The 20,206-nt window shown below is 46.7% G+C and overlaps 1 protein-coding gene across 1 annotated transcript; it reads right to left on the bottom strand.

Moving 5' to 3' along the window:
• Nucleotides 1–15,268: 15,268 nt before the first annotated feature.
• On the bottom strand, nt 15,269–19,787 carry pim3 (Pim-3 proto-oncogene, serine/threonine kinase). Its single transcript, XM_037461950.2, has 6 exons — nt 19,033–19,787; nt 18,729–18,838; nt 18,444–18,494; nt 17,960–18,323; nt 17,036–17,212; nt 15,269–16,815 (listed from the first exon to the last, which is right to left on the bottom strand). The coding sequence occupies exons 1-6, from the start codon at nt 19,118–19,120 to the stop codon at nt 16,613–16,615; spliced, it is 993 nt and encodes a 330-aa protein (XP_037317847.2). The 5' UTR covers nt 19,121–19,787; the 3' UTR covers nt 15,269–16,612.
• Nucleotides 19,788–20,206: the final 419 nt, after the last annotated feature.

Below are 20,206 nucleotides of genomic sequence, written 5' to 3'. Positions count from 1 at the left end.
AGCAGTCTGTTAGATTTAGTGACATCTAGCCGCGATATGGCAGATTGCACTCAAGGGAAACATCCCCCATGTGACAGACGGGTTAGATAATATAACATATCTTATCTACAGCCAATATATGGTTGCTGTAGAGTACCTACTCTGTGTGTAGATGTAAACGGCTCTTTCTAAGCTAACAAAAACAGAGGGACTTTACGCCACACACTTCTTCTTTACGCCATTGCGTTCATAGAGCCAACACAACTGTATCCACTTCATTTCATACTGTCATCAAACTGCTACTGTTTATTTGTTTGGCTCTCACAACGGCACAAAGAGGGGAGCTGACTGAAACTCATTAAACCCCCCCCCCTTAGCAGGAGTTTGAATATGTGCTCGTCTCCACTTTGAATGCAATGAGGAGGATTTGTAATGGTTTCGAACCCTCACCCCGTCAAGGACCTAGTTTCACAGCTGGAGGTCGCGAAAGAACAAGAATCGACTGTTAATCAAACTCATCTTGCCTCATCTCCCGCCAAGAGCCCCTGCTCCTCTCTGACCCACATGGCTGGTAGAATGCTACCATTTACAAGCAGGGGAGGAAAGTAAAAGGGGGGGGTGAGGGTGGGAGGTAACTGGGAACAGATGTAACTTCTGCCACGAACACACACACACACACACACACACAGACAGACACATGCTCTGTAATCCTGCCCTCATTATCTCTCCCTCACTTATGTCATCCGCTTAAGACCATGTTTTTCAATGTTGCTTCCCTGATTTTACTTTTTTTATCCCTCTACACATCCAACCCACCTCTTTGCCGCGTGGACACACACACACCCACACACACACACACACGCACACACACCTCACCGTACACCACCATGCGTCACCTCCCAACCCTTACCCTGACTTTACCCCTTCCAACAACAGGCTCAGTGTGGCCCACTGGCGTCACCTTGCTCCTCCACCGGACACTGGCTGCTCTGTCTGGACGGCGGAGGGCCTACTCGAGATGGTGGAGGGGAGGGAAAGGGGGGGGGGGACTCTCAAATCACCAAATACCGCCGCGATCAACGCAGGCACAGAGTTCAAGTATGTTGGCACAAGACAAGGAGAGAGTTTTGACTGCTATTCAGGCGGATCTTCTGTTTCATCTGTCCTGTCCCTCAAACCTGTCTAAAACTTGAAATGTGTGTCACGCCATGAAAGACTCCTGTTGGGTTTTACTCCAGGAGCTTCCCCATCTGGCCAAATCACACAGAGCGAGCAGCACAATAGACTTGTTGTGCCGGTGATATTGCTCAGGAGAGAAATAAGGACTGTGCTCCCCCTTCCCTTCATTGCCCCCCCACCCCCCCCCTGTAGTGTTTGACGATACATTTTGATGCAAACAGCAATCTGAACAATAGTCCCTTCATGAAACCCATAATTCCCTACCGCTCAGAGCTGGACGGTAACAGTCAGAGTGCATGTTGATCATGGGGGGGGGGGGTTACTTTTGGGCTCTCTGGATTGAATTAAATGCATCATGCACAGCTGCAGGGTCAGTTCAGGTCTCTTTCAAACGGGGAGTACCAGCCCTGGCATATGTTGCATTTCCACTGAAAGTCATTGTGGGCAGAGAGTTGCTCTGTTCACGAGGGGCCCTGATGAGGTAAATGTCATTACCCCCCCCCCCCCCCCCCCTTCACTACAGAGAGAAGCCACCACAGCCAGAGGCTGCTGGAGTTTCCGTTTGGTCTTGAGGACGGTTTGTTCTTCCGATGACTAATGATTCTCATGTGACTGCAATCTGACCTTAACAACCCACATCTGATCTCAATGACTCTCATGTGACGTTCAAAGTGTCGATCACCCGAACAGGAAAAAGCTCCACTGAGCAATAGAAGCCTCTGGCTGTGTGGGAAAATGTCCAAATGCTTACCTGCACGTCTGGTGGTCCCTAACCTGTCAATATCTATTATTGATTTCAGTGATAGTAAGGCAGTTTGGGTACAGAAGAATTTATTAAACAAAATCTGCTTTAAAATATTCATTCCATCATTTTTGATACTACCAACTTGACGAGTTATCCTAACTGATCCATTCTTTTTCAAATCAGCTGTGCTTGCCTTTCAGTGTTTTGTGCATGTGATCACTCCCCCGGGGTTACCTCACGGCTGCTGCAGCTCCGTTCTGCGCTCATTCGACTGTTATAGCTTCTAACTCTCGACTGAGCGCGCTGTCGCACCCTCATAGCACCCACCCACTGTTTCCCCCCCAGGTAAACACTGTTTAGTCTGTCAGTACGTTTCCATTAGCACCGTTAGCTGCGACCCACTGGTTGTCACAATACTCCTGATCTTGTATACAGCACCATCTTTTCTGAGAAGTAATTTGCTAATTTATGCGCCAGAGTGTTGGAAACGCCTTGTTAATTAAATATTGCTGTGCGATCCACATTTCCCTTTCCGATGGAATATGGAGGAGAGGAGCTGTGACAGCGACAGATGAGGGCTCCCTCCTCCTTCTCCTCCCTTCTCTTTTTGGTATTATATGAGATGACAATGATGCCATGTAATAGGAATGCATCCTATGTTCCCCACTGAAAGCAGCAGGATGTTGCTGATGCTCATAGGTTCTTTCAGCCGGCAGCCAATAACAAAAGAGCCGGCTGCCTGCTTAGACTGATTAACCAAACAAATGACACCGGTGGCACAAAACATGTCTGTAAATGCACGTGGGCATTCCCAACATGCCTGCCTGTTTATATGCCGGGGGGTTCAGGGGGGTTCATGCACTTGTTATGCGTGAATGAGGACAGTGAATGGCCCCGGGTGAACCCCACGACTCAATTTTGCTTTAGACACGAGCTGCTGTGGGGCATAAACCGAACCACTTAATAATATGCCACGAAAAATGCAACCAGAAACACCAAATCTGAGAAATGACCCTAAAAAAAGGAGCAAGAGAAACCACACCGCAGGAGGCTGCTTTGTCTGCACTTTCCTCACCTTAATTTGGGGGCGGCCTTAATCTTCTTTTTTGAGCTGGAAATGTGTTTAACCTCAAATATGTATGTAATAAATAATTATATTTATCTGTACCTTTCTTTCCTAATGCGATGATCATTTGAAAACAACAGCTGACACCAAATGGGGCCTCCAATGACATAAAGAGAGACAGGGGAATGTATACAAGGAAGCAAGAACAGGAATTGATTGAGGAATTGTTCCACTTACAAGAAGCGACAGTTTTGGAACAGAAGGATTTGTCCAGGCGATTGGATGTGGAGCACAGCTGCACACATGCTACCACTAGCACACACACAATAGGGTCATCCCCAGACAAGGATTTATCACCTTGGTGCCTTCCACGAGTCGCGGTGTAAAGGAAGCTTCCGCTACACATGCAACTTCGTCATTGGGTAATTACATTGTTAAATTCGGGTTTTTTTGGATTAGGTGGTAATAGATTTAATCCAAAATAACAATTCTTTGTGCGTGTGCTCCTTTGAGTGTGCGCGTGACAGCGCACCTCCTACCGCTCTGACAGCGTATTATGTTCATGAACGGCACCAACGCGGAAGCACACAGAGAGCATGATTAGCGGGAAAAGCCATAGAAGATCTTATTATCGGCCCGGAGCGGTGAATGACACACTGACATGCACTCGGGGGCTTTCATCCGTCCTCCACTTCAAATCCTGGGAACAAAGCACAGCACGGGGAGAGAGAGGGGATGGCGGTCCTTGGCCTTTTTTCCAGGTCTTGAATAATTAATCAGTGCAGAGCAGTTCGCTGGTCAGATAACGAGAACTCTCATTTTAGTGAGCGCGAGCGGCACTCGGGTCGCGACTCACCAAATCATGAGAGGCGGAGCACGCGGACAAACAAATGCAGACGCGTGCACACATTCAGGAACATACGTATGGAACCCAGATCTTGTTTTCAGTCCGTGCGCACACTTCTTTCCCCTGAATCGTACTTATTTTCCAAGTGAGTCTTGAAATTTCTGTTGTCTGTGCTACACTAAAGCAGGAAGCGGTGGGCTGACCAAGAGGTCGTTGGGTCACCCAGGTTGAAGGAGGCATCTCCAGCCATGCGGATGGCTTGATCGTGAGCCCGATACCCCTCTCTCAAAGCTCTGCCCCCACACAGTGACAGTGAAATAACATTAGTGTTTTGCAAAGTCAATTCTCTACAGCACAGCAACTGATGCCCAACTTGCATAAAACAGAGATAGTCTGCGTAACGCAGGGGTGTCCAGCTCATTTCAGGATCATCATTTGCAAGATGGTGCAAAACAAAGCCGTCATCAGTCAATGCAATAAAACCTGTGACACATACCTTGGCCTATGAGATACCTCCATTCATCCTCTCGCCGCGTGAAATATGCTAAATAAAAGCCACAGTATGGTCACACCATGACATCATCCAACCAGAAAGAAAGAACACGCTTTTTACATTCATCACATTCAACTCCATACCCTCTTTAATATGCCCTTTAAATCCTCCCCTTTGGAAAACACTGAGCGATATCAGTGGGCTTAAGTCATGCTTGAGTGCATTATGTTCAAAGACATGTATTAAACCAGAACAGGCTATAGATGATAAGAAAAAATACATTGCCATGTAGGACAGTCTAAGTAGATATATTCTTCCCTGAAGCTTTTTGGGGCCTGCGTTGGTGCTGTGGCCGACCATTGAACCCCCCCAAAGCCTGCTGGCTAAGCAGCCTTTCCAGTAGCAAGGCAGGCTGGGGTTGGCTTACTTCACAGCATAGATACGTGTATATATAGGTTTTGAAATAATCTAGCCTTTTAATAGTCCCAACTCAGTGTAATACATTTGCTGAGCTGTGTCTTTTTTTCACCCAAGCCTTGCATTTGTCCTCTCCGCTTCAGTAACTTGCACAATCCATGCTGTCACATCATGTGGAATCATCCTGCTGTGGAGCTTTTTTTTTAAACAGAGTTTGTGTGGAACGCGTCGAGGAGGGACAAAGGAGAAAACGCAAATTTTGTTTGCTTGAAGGTGACATGGGAAAATGTGATAGGGACTCTGACGTCAACAGAGCGTCAACACACGCACGCAGGATTTGCCTCCCTTTGGCGTCACTGGGACGCCCTGTGACACAGGCTCCGACTGCCGGCCCTTTGCTTACCAAAGTCACCCACGGTTGACCAGGAATGATGTCACTCATGCATAGCTGGGCTGCAAAGCAAATAGAAGGACTCAACGCTGGTTTGTCAGAGTTTCATAGTATACTGTCTAAATATGTGAAACGTGGCATGCAAAAATAAAATCCCAATCCCAACTGTAATCATGTTTTTATTGTTCTAAATAAAAGTATCTCAGCCATGATCCATCGTTATTACAAGTTATGGGAAGTACGCTTTCCTATTTTCTTGTCAGATGACTCAATCAATACCGCTCTCATGTCTGTGCTTTACTGTAAGCATACAGAGGCAAAACCTGCAAACATTAAAAAATATGTTTTACTCTCCCGAAAATACCAAAATAGATGTGAAAACTTTGATGTTTTTCGACCTCTTACATTCACATAATTAATTCCCTTGTATCCACGGCAGTCTTCTCAAAGTTGATGAAGCATGGTTCCACGCAGAGACGGAGTGAAGTGTACAAAGTCCCAAATATAGAGTGCTTCAAATATGTACATAATGGGTATGCAATTGACCGACGCTTTTCCGTAAAAATCTATGATCTTTTACTGCAGTGAATAAAGTATTAAAATGATATTAATGAGCATTTGCTGGCAAAGAAAAAAAACACTTTTGGACAAATCACTCGTGGGTCTCTGTGTCAATGATGTAGCAGGCTCCAAAAATAGATCAAACCCAAAGACAGATGGGATCCTTGATATGCGTAACCTTCCATATTGACGAACTGGGTGTGCTGATGACATCATCGTGTCCTCAGCGATAAACAGGAGCAAACAAAAAGAAGGCAAACACAAGCAAGAATGAACCAACCAAAACCGACGCACGGTCCGAAAGGAGAACTGGCATTCATAACCAGCACACTTAGCATTAGTTCTACTTGTATTTTGGGCTCCCACTGAACTCAGTGAACTGATGCTGTCATGAGGCCCGACTCGGAAGTCGGAAATCCAGCGTGAAAGCCAGCGGGGCCGAAAGAATCCTCCGTCGTGGGCGTCGCACCACTCGCTTGTAGCACCCTCTTAGCCGCTAAGCCAATGGGCTGCTTGCTTCCTCGTCCACCTGAGAAATAAAAAAAATAAAAACTCTGCTGGTGTCAACGTCCTTGGCAGCATCTCGGCTTGGAACAAAGTATCGCGGGACCTTTGCCGTCCACCTGAACACCCACATCAGTATCTTGCTTCGGCTGGCACGCTGTTTTTATGTGTTTTTGTTCTTTTTTTCTCTCCTGTTTGGCAGAGAAAAAGCAAAGTGGTTGGGATGAAGTTATTTTGAGTTTATGTGCTCCCACTCGACCTCCAAACAGATGAAAAAGAGTGTTGATCCTCTTACTTTCACTGCTGAAACTCATCTTGTATTAGGATACGAATCCGTCCTGAACATCCGTCTTTATCAGATATTCAAATCTGATCAAATGACAAGCCAAACACACCATTTCCACGTAGTTCTTCAAAATGTCTCCGGATTAAATCTCTTTTACGTGCCATATGACTTTTGGAAATGGCCGAGGTTGTAGGGTGTAATCAGTGGCCTCGCTGTTGTGTGTTGTAACGCTGGACGTGGCCTAGTGGTGTACTGTATTGCGCTCACTCGCTCCCTATAAAACTGAAGCGCCGGCTACCGGGCTCTTGTGCTTCCTGTGGTACCCCAGGTCGCTGGGAGAGCCTGTGGGAATTTGCACTTGGCGGCACGTTTGTTAAGACAACCTCTCCTTTTACTCCGTCACACAAACACACAGGTCCAATAACAGGACGTACTCTGTGGAGCAGCAGCACACTTTCTTTTCTCAACTAAGTCAATCATTTGTCTGGAGAAATCCTTCGTGGCACGGGACATTACGTACTTAATGTTTGATCAAAAGATGCTGTGGAAGCTTTGAAAAGTCGGAAAAAATAAAGACACAAGGGAAAAGAGCTGAATCTCTATCCCATTGCAGATTGTCCTCCAGAAAAAGAATAGAAAAACGGTGATTGTTGTGAATGGATTAGTATGGTGAGTTAGACTTTGTGAATCGAAGGATCCGGCTTTCTGGACATAAAGCCAAAAAGGTACTAAAAAGTTTAAGATATCACGGCCTCTCTCTAAATCTCCAAAGCTTCTTAAGCATGGTTTTTGTTCAGCTCGGTCAATTGTATTTTTGTCAATTGTTAGTCCTCGCTCCTGGTAGACATTTAATAGCATGTACTGTACGTTCCATTTAACTGTAGTGTGCCAAGTACTGAATGCGAAGCTGCGTGAGTTCACACATTATGTGTGGTGAACAGCATGTACCTGTTTGTTTATTTGCTTGTGAGTGTGTATGTGTGTACCTATTTGTCCCCTCATGTACAAGTTTGTATCTGGTGTCCTGTTACGGCAGCGCAGTAGCACCGAGGGAAAGAGCCTTTTGGGAACAATAGTGGCTTGATACTGGGAATCCCTTGTTTCACCTTTCTTGGAACTGGCTGTCCTAGTTGTAACGCGATCGCTGTGACAACCGTGGCCATCGCCGTGGTTACAGGGCTACAGGTAAACAAGGGGGGGAGAGGAGTGTGGAGGAGTCGAGAAAAGGCAGGTGGATGCGGATGAGGATGACAAGGAGTGGAAAGGCACAAGTAAACGCAAGAGGCAAGAGGAAACATGAGCAGGAAGACGCTGTATATAGAAGGAGAAAAGAAAGGAAAAGAGAAATAGAGAGCTGGAGGATGGAGGGCAATGGACACAAAAGAGTAGAGGATGCAACAATAAGAGGGAGAAAGGAGGACAGAGTGTGGAGGGTGAGATGACCCACTACAAGAGAGGAGTAGATTCAGGTAAACTGGCACTACATGTGGGTCACAGTGTTCCAGAGCTGTTCCATGAATAACTACTCCATTTACTACGAGGAAGTGAGTGTGATGTTGACACGCAAAGGGGCCGAGTCACACCTTGAGTGAACACAGCCACCTTGAGCAAAGCAGCAGGGACAAACGGCTGCGGCAACGTCTTGATGGCAAGCGAGATCAGCGCAGTTCTGATGGTAGTAAAGAAAAAAACATGCAATTTTAAAAGCTTGGGGGAAATGTGCCACTCAAGTTGCCTAAAAAACCTCAGCTACACCTTCAAATGTTAATTCTGATCCCAAAAACCAAGATGCCGATAGCCAAACTAAAACAACAAAAAAGTGTCATGTTCAAATCGGGGTCAAGGTGACTACGTCCACTTGTGATTGACAGTCTACGGTGTTAACGGGATGCTCCCACCAGCTGAACAGGTTCATAATGACTCTTTAAATGGCAAATTCGGTCCGTGCTCGGTTACTACGGGGCCACATCAAAAGCTTTCACTTCATCCCTCAGTGCGTCCACTTCACAGAAAGGGAAACATCGCCCCATAACCCCGCCCCCCATTGATCTCCCACTGATTCCCAGCATCCTCCCAAGCCGTCCATTCTGAGGCTGGAAGAGTGGTGAAAGTGCAGCCGTGATGGTGCACCTTCGGCATGTGGTTGAGCGCAAAGCCTGGAGCAGGGGCGGCGTGTTTTTCCCCGCACAGTGGTAGTTTTCTCTCCTGTCCGTGCAGCTCCCAAGCATTCCTGGGAGCGCTGAGGGGAGCCGAGCTGGGCCCCGAGGGGTTGTTACATACCTGCGGCAACCACGCGCCCTTTAATCATCGTCCTCGAGGAGACGCTCCAGCTTTTGCGACTGTCCTGAAGTTCTCACAGCTTGTAATCCAAGGCCTGCTTATATAAACAGTGTCCGTCTACCGCGCAGCGCTATTTGCACAGTTGAAATAAAAGGGAAGTAGATTTGTTTTTATTGCACCCTTTTTTGTGTGCGCTGTTCTTCTGATCGTTTGGCTTGACGGAGAAAGTCTGCGCCCAGAACTGGGTCATGGAAGAATAAGTCTTGTTTTGAAAGATTTTGAAATGACTGTCTTGTCCTGTCAAAGCTTCCAAATTTCGGCTTTGAGGTTGTGCAGGGCTAGAAAAAACATCAGCTTGAAAGTAAGTGGTAAATTAAGCTTGATTGTAGTATACAAGCGTTGTGCGTCATAACAAAAATACTTGAATTATGGGTCTGGTCCTCTCTTTTTGTAACCCGGGGTGGGGAGCGATACCAGTAAGTCCTGTTGGTCTGTTTGATTTTCTTCTACTATAACATTAATATCAATGTTTTTGTTATGAACATTTGAAAGACCTATATGTAATGTGCATGGGATAACCCACAGTGGAACCTTATACAGTTAGTTGTTTGTGGTGGTGCGATGGAGTAGTGTGATGCGCTGGGAGCCGCAAGGTTGTTGGTTCAGATCCCCCCCATGTGCCATGTCAAAGTGTCCCTGAGCAAGACTCCTAATTGCTCCCCAGGAAAAATCTAAAAACATGTAATGTGATTCCTCTCAGCTCTACGGTGTCTTTTGCCTCGTTGTATTGGGTTTACGACTGATGAATACTATACTATGCAGTACGTAAAGCACTGGTTACACATTAGGCGCCTGAATTCGGTATGACGAGAGAACATTTCAACTGTGTTGAATGAGATAAGGTTTAAAAAAAGGTCCATTAAACCAGGGGTCTCAAACAGATTTCACGTTCAGTCCACTTCGACCCAGGCGGGCCAGACCATTGCGGTCGACAAGGGGCTTTAAACCCTTAAAACACAATCTATTTTTTGTAAGAGTAATTCCAATCGAATGGTAAATGTTGCTTTTGCACCTTTGATTATCTCCTAAACTTTGAAAACACCTTGGGGCCTCTGAAAGCAAACCAACAGCTGCTGACGCCAGAAATCCACAAAGGAGCGAAAAAGGCACCTCGGAGTGAAATCACTCATCCGTTTTTCACCCTGCGATGGATCTGCAGCTCTCTCCGCCAAGCAAACGCTCGAAAGCCGAGGTCCTGCAAGATCACCTGACTGACAGGGAGCCCCGCGGCGCTCTCAGCAATGGAAACATTCCAGCCATTCCATCTCTTCACCTGTTTATTATAGGGGCCCAGGGGGTTGGAGCCTATCCCACCATGCATTGTGCCAAAAGGAAAAGCTCTGGTCCGGTCGCCACCCATCGCTGGGCTCTGTGCACTAAGCCTGGAGGTCTTTGGGTCGTAGGATAGAAATCTGAGCACCCAGTGAAAACTGAAGACTCTTTGCAGAGCGGACAGGGCCAAGGGGCTGGAAACATCTTGCTGTGTTAACCACTGAGTCACCAGGTCTTCTATCTAGGACAACATATCGATGTCACCGTGTGAAAAGTGGCTAACTGCAGCTCGAATGACTTTCATGTTTACACTCCGGCATTCTCTCCCACCGCCTGAAGCTTTGACATCTGGAACTTGGTGAACGCTTTCCAAGCTCTTTCAATGATCTCAGGTGAAAGCGAATGAACGGCGGAGCTTGTCCATCGGCCAGGTCAGGGGCAGGAAGCAGTGCAATGTGAAGAATAAGAGAAGGGCAGAGTGAACTCGTCGGCCAGCTTTTAGAGCTTCACGGTCCAGGTGAACCTAAACAGCTGGTGACCCTTCTATGTCAGCCAATGGACTGCTGAGGTTGGACAGGGTTTTAGTTTTACGGGTATCCATTAGGTATTGGACAAATTGAAAATTAGGTATGCTGAACTCATTATGGTTTGATAGAGTTATGGAATCTTCGAAATAATTACAATTTATTATGAAGGTGAAACAGGAATTTCCTTAATGACACAGTGTGCGGGAAACACAATAATCCTTCCAACATTCGTGATAAATATAAAAAACTGATTTTCAGTCCTTGCAAACATGCAGTTCTTGGATCTCAGACACAGAGCAGATCCAAGGCAGTGCCCTATAACATGGATTCATAGTTTTGCAGTAAAACATGCAGGAAGGGCTCGTAGAATGATTTCATTTTTCAATCTTCCAAAAGAAAAAAAACGATCGAGATACTGTTCAACGACACTTGTGTTGCTGTTGTCATTAGAAAAGCATTAAGTCACGATGCACTCATAGAATGTCTCTGTAGTTAAAGGCTGTGTATATGTTTACCATAGCAACATGTTGCTGTGGTGTAGGAGATGTATTATTTGGACTAATATTTGCACAACATGCTCTTGTCCTAATGCAGGAGGAACAGATAAGTGAGCACGAGGTCAATGGCGCCTTTGATCGCCCTCCGAGCTTTTAAGAAGACTGTGATTCTGATCTCTATCTGTTGCTCTCCCTCTCTTCACACACACACACACACACACACACACACACACACACAGACACACACACTCACACTCTTTCATCCCCACTAATACCACCCTTCTTCTAATCTTCCTTGCACTTGTTGTTTCCCCGTCTCATCTTGGCCCTCCAGACCACTTTTCTGCCTCACCCACACACTGATGATTGGACATGATGGACAAATTGTTCTGACCCGGGACTATTAAGGCGCTGCAGTTGCCTGGGTACACCTGCCGGTGTGAGTTTGTTGTTGATGTTGTTGCTCTGGAGCTCGGCGACATTGAGGCTTTGTAGTCCTGCTTCTATCTAGTTATCTGTGCGCGTGTGTGTGTGTGTGTGTGTGTGTGTGTGTGTGTGTGTGTGTGTGTCCCAGTACGACTGCGTGTACCTTTGCATGATCTTAAAACGCACCCTACCCTTACGTGTGCAGTGTGTCCGGTCTAATTCAGAACACTGAGTTCCTTTCAAGGAGCTGGGTGACGGCAGCAGGTTCCCACCAGACTGCCCTCCTCCCCCCCCCTCCGCCGCCCATCGCCCCCATGCAGCAGCACGGTGTTTAATGAACGCTGAGGCAGGCCCCAGCGGGAAGTCCCCGCAGAGGCACTGCTCAGGGTAACAGAAAACAGGAGGCCCTGCGGAGTCAGTCAGACATCCTGCAACCCTGAGGGCGAAGCCACGACACACAATAACAAACGGGCATAAACAGTGTTTGAGCTGAAGGACACTTTGAAAAAAGAACAACAACAAAAAAAAACGTTTCAAAGCCATCAAATGAAAACAAAAAATTGGGGAGAAAAATACTCATGAAAAATTACAACTTCAAGAAGTAAATGGAAAAAAGCTATGTCATAATAATCCTTTCTTTTTTTTACCTTGAAAACCTTTTACTTTTTAAACCAATAAATACGTGAATACATTGCACTAATCAGTACCCTTGACTCTCATTTAGTCTAGTTCCAGATCAATGTTGATCTGAAAGGGCGCAAATCTGACATCTTCTTTTCTTTGCTCCAGTTCCCTGCAGTTTACACGAGGTCCAGCACACTGGCCGGGTGAGTCCACGTAAACGTGTACTCCTTCCATGTGCTTACTTACTCTGTCTGTGCAACGATGGAGAGGAGCTGACAGACTGGCGCCCATTGCACAAATTCAACGGCCCTTATGCAAACTCATGTATGTCCTCGTCCAGAGAGTGAGACGCACTGGACAGACATACGGGAGCTGTGTGGAGTGTAGTATCACTGGTGATGTTTTCTCCCTCTCTTCTTGGCGCTGACGCCTGCGCTGCCTGCGTGGGTGACACCCACCCACCCACCCATGTGTGCCCATCGTGGGCCCATGGAGCCCCAGAGTCCATCTGGCATCTTCCTCTGTGTCGGTCGAAGCTGCCACCTCCGACCCGGCAGCCTCGGCGAACCGGACCCTTTGGATTGTCAGAGAACAGAGAGCAGCGCGGATGGAGAGATGCAGGTTCAGCTGAGTGAGTGGGCTCCCTGTCGAAAATGTACATAAGTGAAATACGCGAGCACAAGTCCTAACTAAGAACCCCCCCCCCCAACGCTACAAAGAAACAACTAACTCCAACACAATTGTTTTCACATTTTACACAACAAGTCTCCACGCCTCTGACGTGTGCCCAAAGCAGAACTGTCTAGCAGCGCTGATGCTTGTTTCATGGGTCTACTTTTTCGAGAGGCCGTGTGATTACTAATTATACTGTGACCGCATGTTGGTTAAAGAAAAGTTTGATTGTTCAATGGGGGACAAACTTGTTCGTTATAATTAAAAAACTAATAATACAACATCAATTACGGGAGTTTTAGGGATGCAGATTGTTGGAAACATTTTCTTTTTAGTGTGCAGACGTTATAGCTATTTCTTTAAATGTCATCTTTTGCTACTTCTTTTAATACGTTACCTCACTGGACCTTCAATATTTAACATATTCGGATCAATTTGAAAGGAAATGTTTTGGACACAAATGATTCCCTTGACTCACAATATCTGTTCTTTTCGTAGATCATTATTAAATTACCGGGATCTTCAGGGCGTCGAACTAAGTGTTCTAAGTGTCGGTGATGGATGATATGAGCCAGCCTGTGGGATCACACTCCAACTGAAGAAACAACAGTGTGGCAAATGCCCCTCTACATTTAATGAGGATTTCACGGGCAAGACAGAATGAGACCTCGCTACAGTCTTCAGTCTGAGCAGAAGGGATTCTGATGAAGATAAGTCGTGGGTCATTTGCATGTTAAATAGCCCGAAGGCACCAAGACAATGGAGGATTACCCAGGGACGCATATAGAAATACAGCTGTCAACGTACTGGCTCTGACACCAGTAATCCTTTATAGCTCTGTGTTTTATCACAGGGCGTTGCAGGCCTGCTTGGTGGAAATTAAGTTTTTCTTGATTAAGAGCGGCTACAGCATTTCCCCATTTCTGTACTGAAAGTGAATTGATTGTTTTAATTACTTCCAAACAAAAAAATGGTCTGTTTTTAAAAAACAGGCTGTTTCCGGTCTTCATGCTAAGCTAAGCTAACTGGCTGTTGCCTCCAAGTACATATTTATTGGACGGATAGGCAAGAGGTAACGGTGTGCTTATGAAATTTCCGGACCAAAATGAAAAAGTGTACTATCAACTCCCTGCTATCAAATCACTGTTTCAGCTTTCAATTGGCATTCCCATAAATCATCACTTTTGCATGAAACGACAAGCCTTTTCTCTTAAATATTTGATTCAGTCTACTCCCCATTCCAAACAAATCAATGTCTTCATCATAGATGGTATGCCTTCAAAGGTTCAATGACCAGCGTTCTTCTGGCGTCCTCAAGCGTGCCTTTTCTCCAGGCCGATACAACCGGAGGCCGTCTGTAAGGCATCATTTATAAGTGTCCGAATGAGCTATCAGTAGAACTTCAGTGGTTTGGGTTTCTTATGTTACAGATTTACATATTGACAAAATGTCTCGCCCTGACTCACCAGAGGGGGCAGCACCTCCCCAGAAAAACAAAACACCCCACTCACTCCTGCTTCATGGAAACCCCTCACACACACACACACACACACACACACACACACGCACGCACGCGCACGCACGCACACACACGCACACACACACACACACACACGCACGCACGCACACACACACACGCACAGACGCCATAATGTCAGCACCCGGTTATTCATAGCCTTACTGCTTCCAGTAACAGAGGGAAGTATGTTATTGTGCTGTCGGTAGGAAAGCATGAGGCCTGAAATAGTAAAGCCACTTGTTATATTTGAAAGGCTGCATGTGTGTGATCTTTTTTTTTTCCTCCGTCATGCCAGCATCCCTCCCTGTCCTCCCCTCCAGACACATCTGCCTCTTATTAGCGCTGTGGTTGCCATTGAGCTGATGGCTCCTCTGTCATGTCACATGCTCCAATGTTGTTGTTTCAATAGGCAAGTGTGAAGGTGTTATATCAGACATGACTTTTAGGCTCTCAAGGGAATGCGGTTAAGAACAACACTGGCAGAGTGTGTGAAGACAGAATTTACAATTGGGCCAATGTACAGTGCAATATCTGACATCTCAGTCAAACAGTTTTTATCCCATGGAGGGATAAAATCTTTCAGTTATTGATTTGATCAAGAGTGGAGTAAAATTTGGGCAGCGGCAACACATCCTTTGCAAAATGATTGAGACACCAGACTTTTTTTTCTGTACATAAAAAGGGAGTTTAATTGAAACTTTTGTATAAAAAAATAGCAATATCCATCCTTCACAGCCACAAGTCACACAGCTGAACTGAAAGGACTCCAATGTGAGGCTGTGGGAACTGTGAAAGCCGTTACACCCGTTGTTTAGTTCTGTTGAAATGAAGATTTACCGCGACAATAAGATTTCTGATAGTAAGCAATTCAACATTACCAAAAGACTTTTTCATAAAGTATTTAAATAACATTCAAATGCTCATCAAATTTAAGTAAACTTGTTTTATTCTGCTTTACATAGACAACTGCTTCAGTGCATCTTCCACATCTATACAAAAAAAAAAGTTGAAAAATGTAAAAATAAGTTATAGGAATGCAAACCAAAGGCCAAGTAGGATATGCAAAATTTAGATGGGGATTTTAAGCACAGACAATAAATAAATAAATAGCCACAGTGTGTGGAATGTCTACATGTTTACAAATAAATTAAATGCAAATGGGGAGGAAAAATAATGTACATCAAAAAGAAAAAGAAAACAGGCTGTACAACATTTATTGAAAAAAAAAAAAAAAAGTGTCCATGAATTTTGCATTGATTGTGCATTTCACACCCCAAACCCTGAGGGAGACCAGGGGAGGAGGCCATGTAGTGTCAAGCGGTGAGATGGCAGGAGGCAAAAAAAAGGAAAGTCAAGAGGGCCAAACACCCTGCAACAAGCAGGATGGAGGGGGGGGGGTGTGTATGGGGGAAGGAGGTGTGGGTGGGAGAGGTGGGCGTGTGTAGACATTTTGTAGACATTCAGAAAAGACAGGATCCAGTTTCCAAAACACCTGTTCAGGCTATAGAGTGAGTGAGCAGCGTTAAAGAGAGCGACAGAGTCGAGTTGAGTGTTTTTCAAGTATTCCATTGTCAGGAAGAGCCCCCACCTCCTTCTCTCCGATCGAATGCGATCTCAGCCTCTTGGCACGGGGCTCGTTGGCTTACAGTGATGGAGAGAAAGGAGGAGGAAAAAGAAGGAAAAAAAAGAACCACAGCCTAGCTCCCCCCCCCCCCCCCCCTTCCATAACAGCACAGGCAACTTAGCCACCAGGCCATGAGCACATCCAAAAATAAATTCCCTCCCAGAGAAAAGCAGCGTTCCAAAAAAAAAGAAAAGAAAAAAGGCACTACAAAATCAAAACATTTAAATAAAAAAAGTTAAAAAAAAGGTTTTCTCCAAGCTCTATGAGAGCAGCCATGACTGAACAGGAGGGCCTTGCCACCTGCATATACGAGCCTAGTAACAAAACAAGGAAAATAAAAGACCACCCAAACAGAAAAAAATGTTCCCGATTAGAAAACGAGTATCATTAACTGAAAGTGGGGGTTGGTGGGGTGGAGGGAATGGGGTAAAATAAGGAAGAACAAATAGTAATAAATTAGAAATTCCCTACAAAAGAGGAAAGGTAAAGTACATTTTATCTTGGCGGACCAGCAGTGACCAGTGGCAGGCTGTGAAAAGTGGCCAGTCGGGCTACAGGCTGCCAGCCTCGAGTCCACGTCCGGCCCCGCCATCGGACACCCCTCCCAGTCCCATAAAGTCTTTCCGGTCCACCCGAGCCGTCCTCAGAGGCTCTCCTTGCTCGAGCTTGTGCTTGACAAAGAGTCTGTGTCGATGGTCCTGAGGCAGATCTCGCTGACGGCCGGCTCCTCCTGGGACTTGGGCATCTCCGTTGCCGCCCTAATCCAGGGGTGATCGCAGATCTGCTCCAGGGTGGGCCGGTCCGAGGGCCGCAGGGCCAGACACCATTTGATCAGCTGCTGGCACTCTGAAGGAAGAGTCAGAAACAACGTCAGGATCAGAGGCCCTGCACCGTACTCTATGTGGCTCAGTGTATACCGATCTTAAAATCTCTATTGGGTTTATTAAGCATTAACTTGATTCATAACCCCATCCTACTAGAAGCTGGATTTGGGGGCTGTGCCAGCCTCTGGAGCTAGAGGGCATCAGCGTCAACGTGCGCAGGCGTCTTGTTGTGGTCGACTTACCGGCAGAAACCCTCCTCCTGAAGTACAGCCTCCCTCGGAGGATCTCGTCGTCTTGCTCAAAGGGGATGTCTCCACACACCATGTCGTAGAGCAGCACGCCTAGCGACCACACCGTCGCAGAGCGGCCGTGGTACCTGTGGAAGCGGATCCACTCTGGCGGGCTGTACACTCTTGTACCTAAAAAATTGAGAAAGGAGAGGAAGGAGAAAAGTGTAGAGGTGAGTGATGAGTGATGTTGTGTAACATGGCATGAACCAGTGAAAAAAAGAGCCATTTCATAATTTGTGATTGAATATTGTCAGAATCTAGAAGGCACCAGTGCTTAAAATAAGGGAACAGAAGACTCAATAAATAAAATGTGTCTAAAATGGCTGAGTCACAGCACAAATCTGTTCCATCTTCTTCCAGCCACACAACACAAACTGGGTGACCTGCCTCCGTCTCCTCCCTCCCTCCCTCCTTTTCCCTCCCTCCCTCTTTCGTGGTGGGAGGAACTTGGGATGCCAAAAAAGGGGGGGGGGGACGTGAGCCCGTCACGTGAACCGACGGCTCGGGTTTCACAACACACAGATGTTACGTGGCACTGACATAACCACCACAAACTATGACTGCTACTCAAGCTAACTCGATAACAAGCGGAAACGTGAAAGCGCAGGACGAATAAATAATTAAAAAAAGCCTCCAAACTAGGATCAATAAAAATGTGAGTCATTCGCGTGAATCCATAACAACAGCGTCATCCCGATAAGACTCGATTTACATCCGGAACAGACGACGAGCCGCGAGGAAAACCCTAGACCAAAAAAAGAATAATAAATAGACCGCTGCGCGCCCCCGCGTCGTGGAGACGCCTCCGCGTCGGAAAATAGCGCGGAAGGAGATCGGTCACGCCGAGGAAACCGCTAATAACGGCGGGCCGCTTACCGTCGAAATCGGTGTACACGGTGTCCTTGAGAATCGCCCCGGAGCCAAAGTCAATGAGCTTGAGCTCTCCGGTGCGTAGGTCCACGAGCAGGTTCTCGTCCTTGATGTCTCTGTGCACCACGCCGCAGCTGTAGCAGTGTCGCACCGCCTCCACGACCTGGCAGAAAAAGCCCCGGGCCGTGTCCTCGTCCAGGGCGCCCTTCTCGGTGATGAAGTCGAAAAGGTCCTTGACGAGCTCCGGCCTCTCCATGACTATCAGCCAGCCGTCCGCGCGCTCGTAATAGTCCAGCAGCTTGATCACTCCGCGGAACGACGAGCTGACCTTCTTCAGCAGAAGGATCTCCAGCGGCACCATGGATGCATTCTGGGGGGGGGGGGGGGGGTATTTATTTTATTCGAGCAATTTGGCAGAATGTTGGCGGGGGGGGACCAAAACAAACCACGCCATCACGCACAGACAGAGAGCGGGGGAATGACTACTTACATGTGTGCCCCACTCGGTCACCCGCTCCTTGGCCACATGTTTCACAGCAACCTGGAACGAGACAAATCCCAAAAAAATGAATAAATCGTGTACGCGAAAGCTTCGAATGGTGCCCGGTGAAGTCGCATTATTTTATTTCTCCGCTGGCGAGACAAGGACTCGCAGCTTTTTTTTCCCCCCATGGCGAGGGCACACATGGAAGATCAAAACATGAACCCCACACCACCACCACCACCACCACCCCACACACACACACACACCCCGGGTCTCCGTGCAAGTCCTTACCGGTGCGCCATCAGAGATGCGGCTGCCGGCGTAAACTGTTCCGAATCCCCCGCTGCCAAGCACGGATCCCACTTGGTAGACCTTTTCGAAAGGCTCCTTTTCCAGTTTAACTGCAAGTTAAACAAGAAAACAAAAAAGGTTAACAACGTTATGGATAACGTGATGTTTTTTAATGGCAACCCTGCGTTGAATGTAATTAGCGCAAATGACCCAAGCAGAGTAAAAAATACGATCATACGGCACATCGCGATCGATCCGTTCAATTCAGTGATCAAAGTGATGAGAATGAGTAGCCGGGACTTACCCGGCTGGAGCTGTATTTTCACTGGTAGATGGTCCATGCTTGAAGGGTTGCAAATGTGCGAAAATGAACCAAACTTTGACAACAACATATTCACGCCGAAAAGCCGGTGCTGACGAAGATCTTCGTCCACTCGTTGAAAAACCAGAAGAACCAAACGGAGAGTCGGAAGAGGCGTGAAACTCGGGCTCGGTTTGAGACGGTGTCGCGGGTCGTCTTATCGAGCGAGTGGTGCGTGTATATCCAGTCCGGCAGTGCGCCACCTCCGCCGCGCCTCACCCGTCTAAAGACGTCTCACGACCGCGAAGCCGCAGAGCGTCTCCCCAAAAACCGGCATGAAACCGTACGTTTGAGTCTCGACTCAAGCACAACAAGCGAAAAATACCCCACTGCAGAGATTTAAAAAAACAAAACAAAACAAACTCAAACGTTCCGACGCGTGTGGTGTGCGTATCAGCAATGAAGTGCGCTTATTAAAGGGCCTGCGCTGCGTGTTGTTATCCAGAGGAGTGGACGCTGTCTGAGCTTTGGCGCGGTCTCTCCCCGAGCCAATATTTTGACGCGCGTTGGGATCAAGGTATCCTTCCGCCGCCGATACAACGCGACACGTTCGCTTAATTCCCGCGTAAAATTGCCAAATTTTCCTGAATAAACGTCCCCGCGAAACCGCCGGGTTCGTATTGTAACAATGTCACACTTTTCATCGAATGTGTGACCCAAACAATAATTTTATGCGCGCACTACTTTCCCATAGTACTAGACGCCCAAGAATCCCTTGTCTGGGATCTATGAGCTGTGGTCACTACCACTCGGAGACGACGACCAATTGGATGTCGTATATAAATACCGTGTTTCGTATTTGGACCAATCCGGAATAAGTTATTATAATGAGGCAAGCATTTGATTTGAGCGCACAGCGGCAATTCAGAGTTGCTTCTCTCTTCCCATTTCTTCCGCAGCTCTGCAGTGAGAAACCATTAGGGAGGTTTCGATTGGAGGGGGTTCTGTTTATTGTGTAATTTGCAACAAACAACTCATTGGCTCTCTTTATGTTATTTGCAGTTCTAATGTGTGTACATGAACACAGTGGTGTTATTTTTCACCTTTTGTTTACATTAAATATAATACAGCCCTTAGAGACAGGACCCCATAATGAGTAGAACAGAATAAGATATAC

This window comes from Pungitius pungitius, chromosome 2, assembly GCF_949316345.1.
Source record: "Pungitius pungitius chromosome 2, fPunPun2.1, whole genome shotgun sequence".
NCBI classification, from domain to species: domain Eukaryota; kingdom Metazoa; phylum Chordata; class Actinopteri; order Perciformes; family Gasterosteidae; genus Pungitius; species Pungitius pungitius.
This window is presented reverse-complemented; position numbering and strand designations above follow the sequence as displayed.

Bases quoted from the DNA above. Each gene is read 5' to 3' on its own strand.
- pim3 (XM_037461950.2), bottom strand. From the start codon at position 19,120: ATGTTGTTGTCAAAGTTTGGTTCATTTTCGCACATTTGCAACCCTTCA. The intron at 18,495-18,728 runs GTAAGGACTTGC...GTCTCGTTCCAG, and splicing joins GCATCTCTGATGGCGCACCG to GTTGCTGTGAAACATGTGGC. The intron at 17,213-17,959 runs GTAAGCGGCCCG...TCAATTTTTTAG, and splicing joins CGTGTACACCGATTTCGACG to GTACAAGAGTGTACAGCCCG.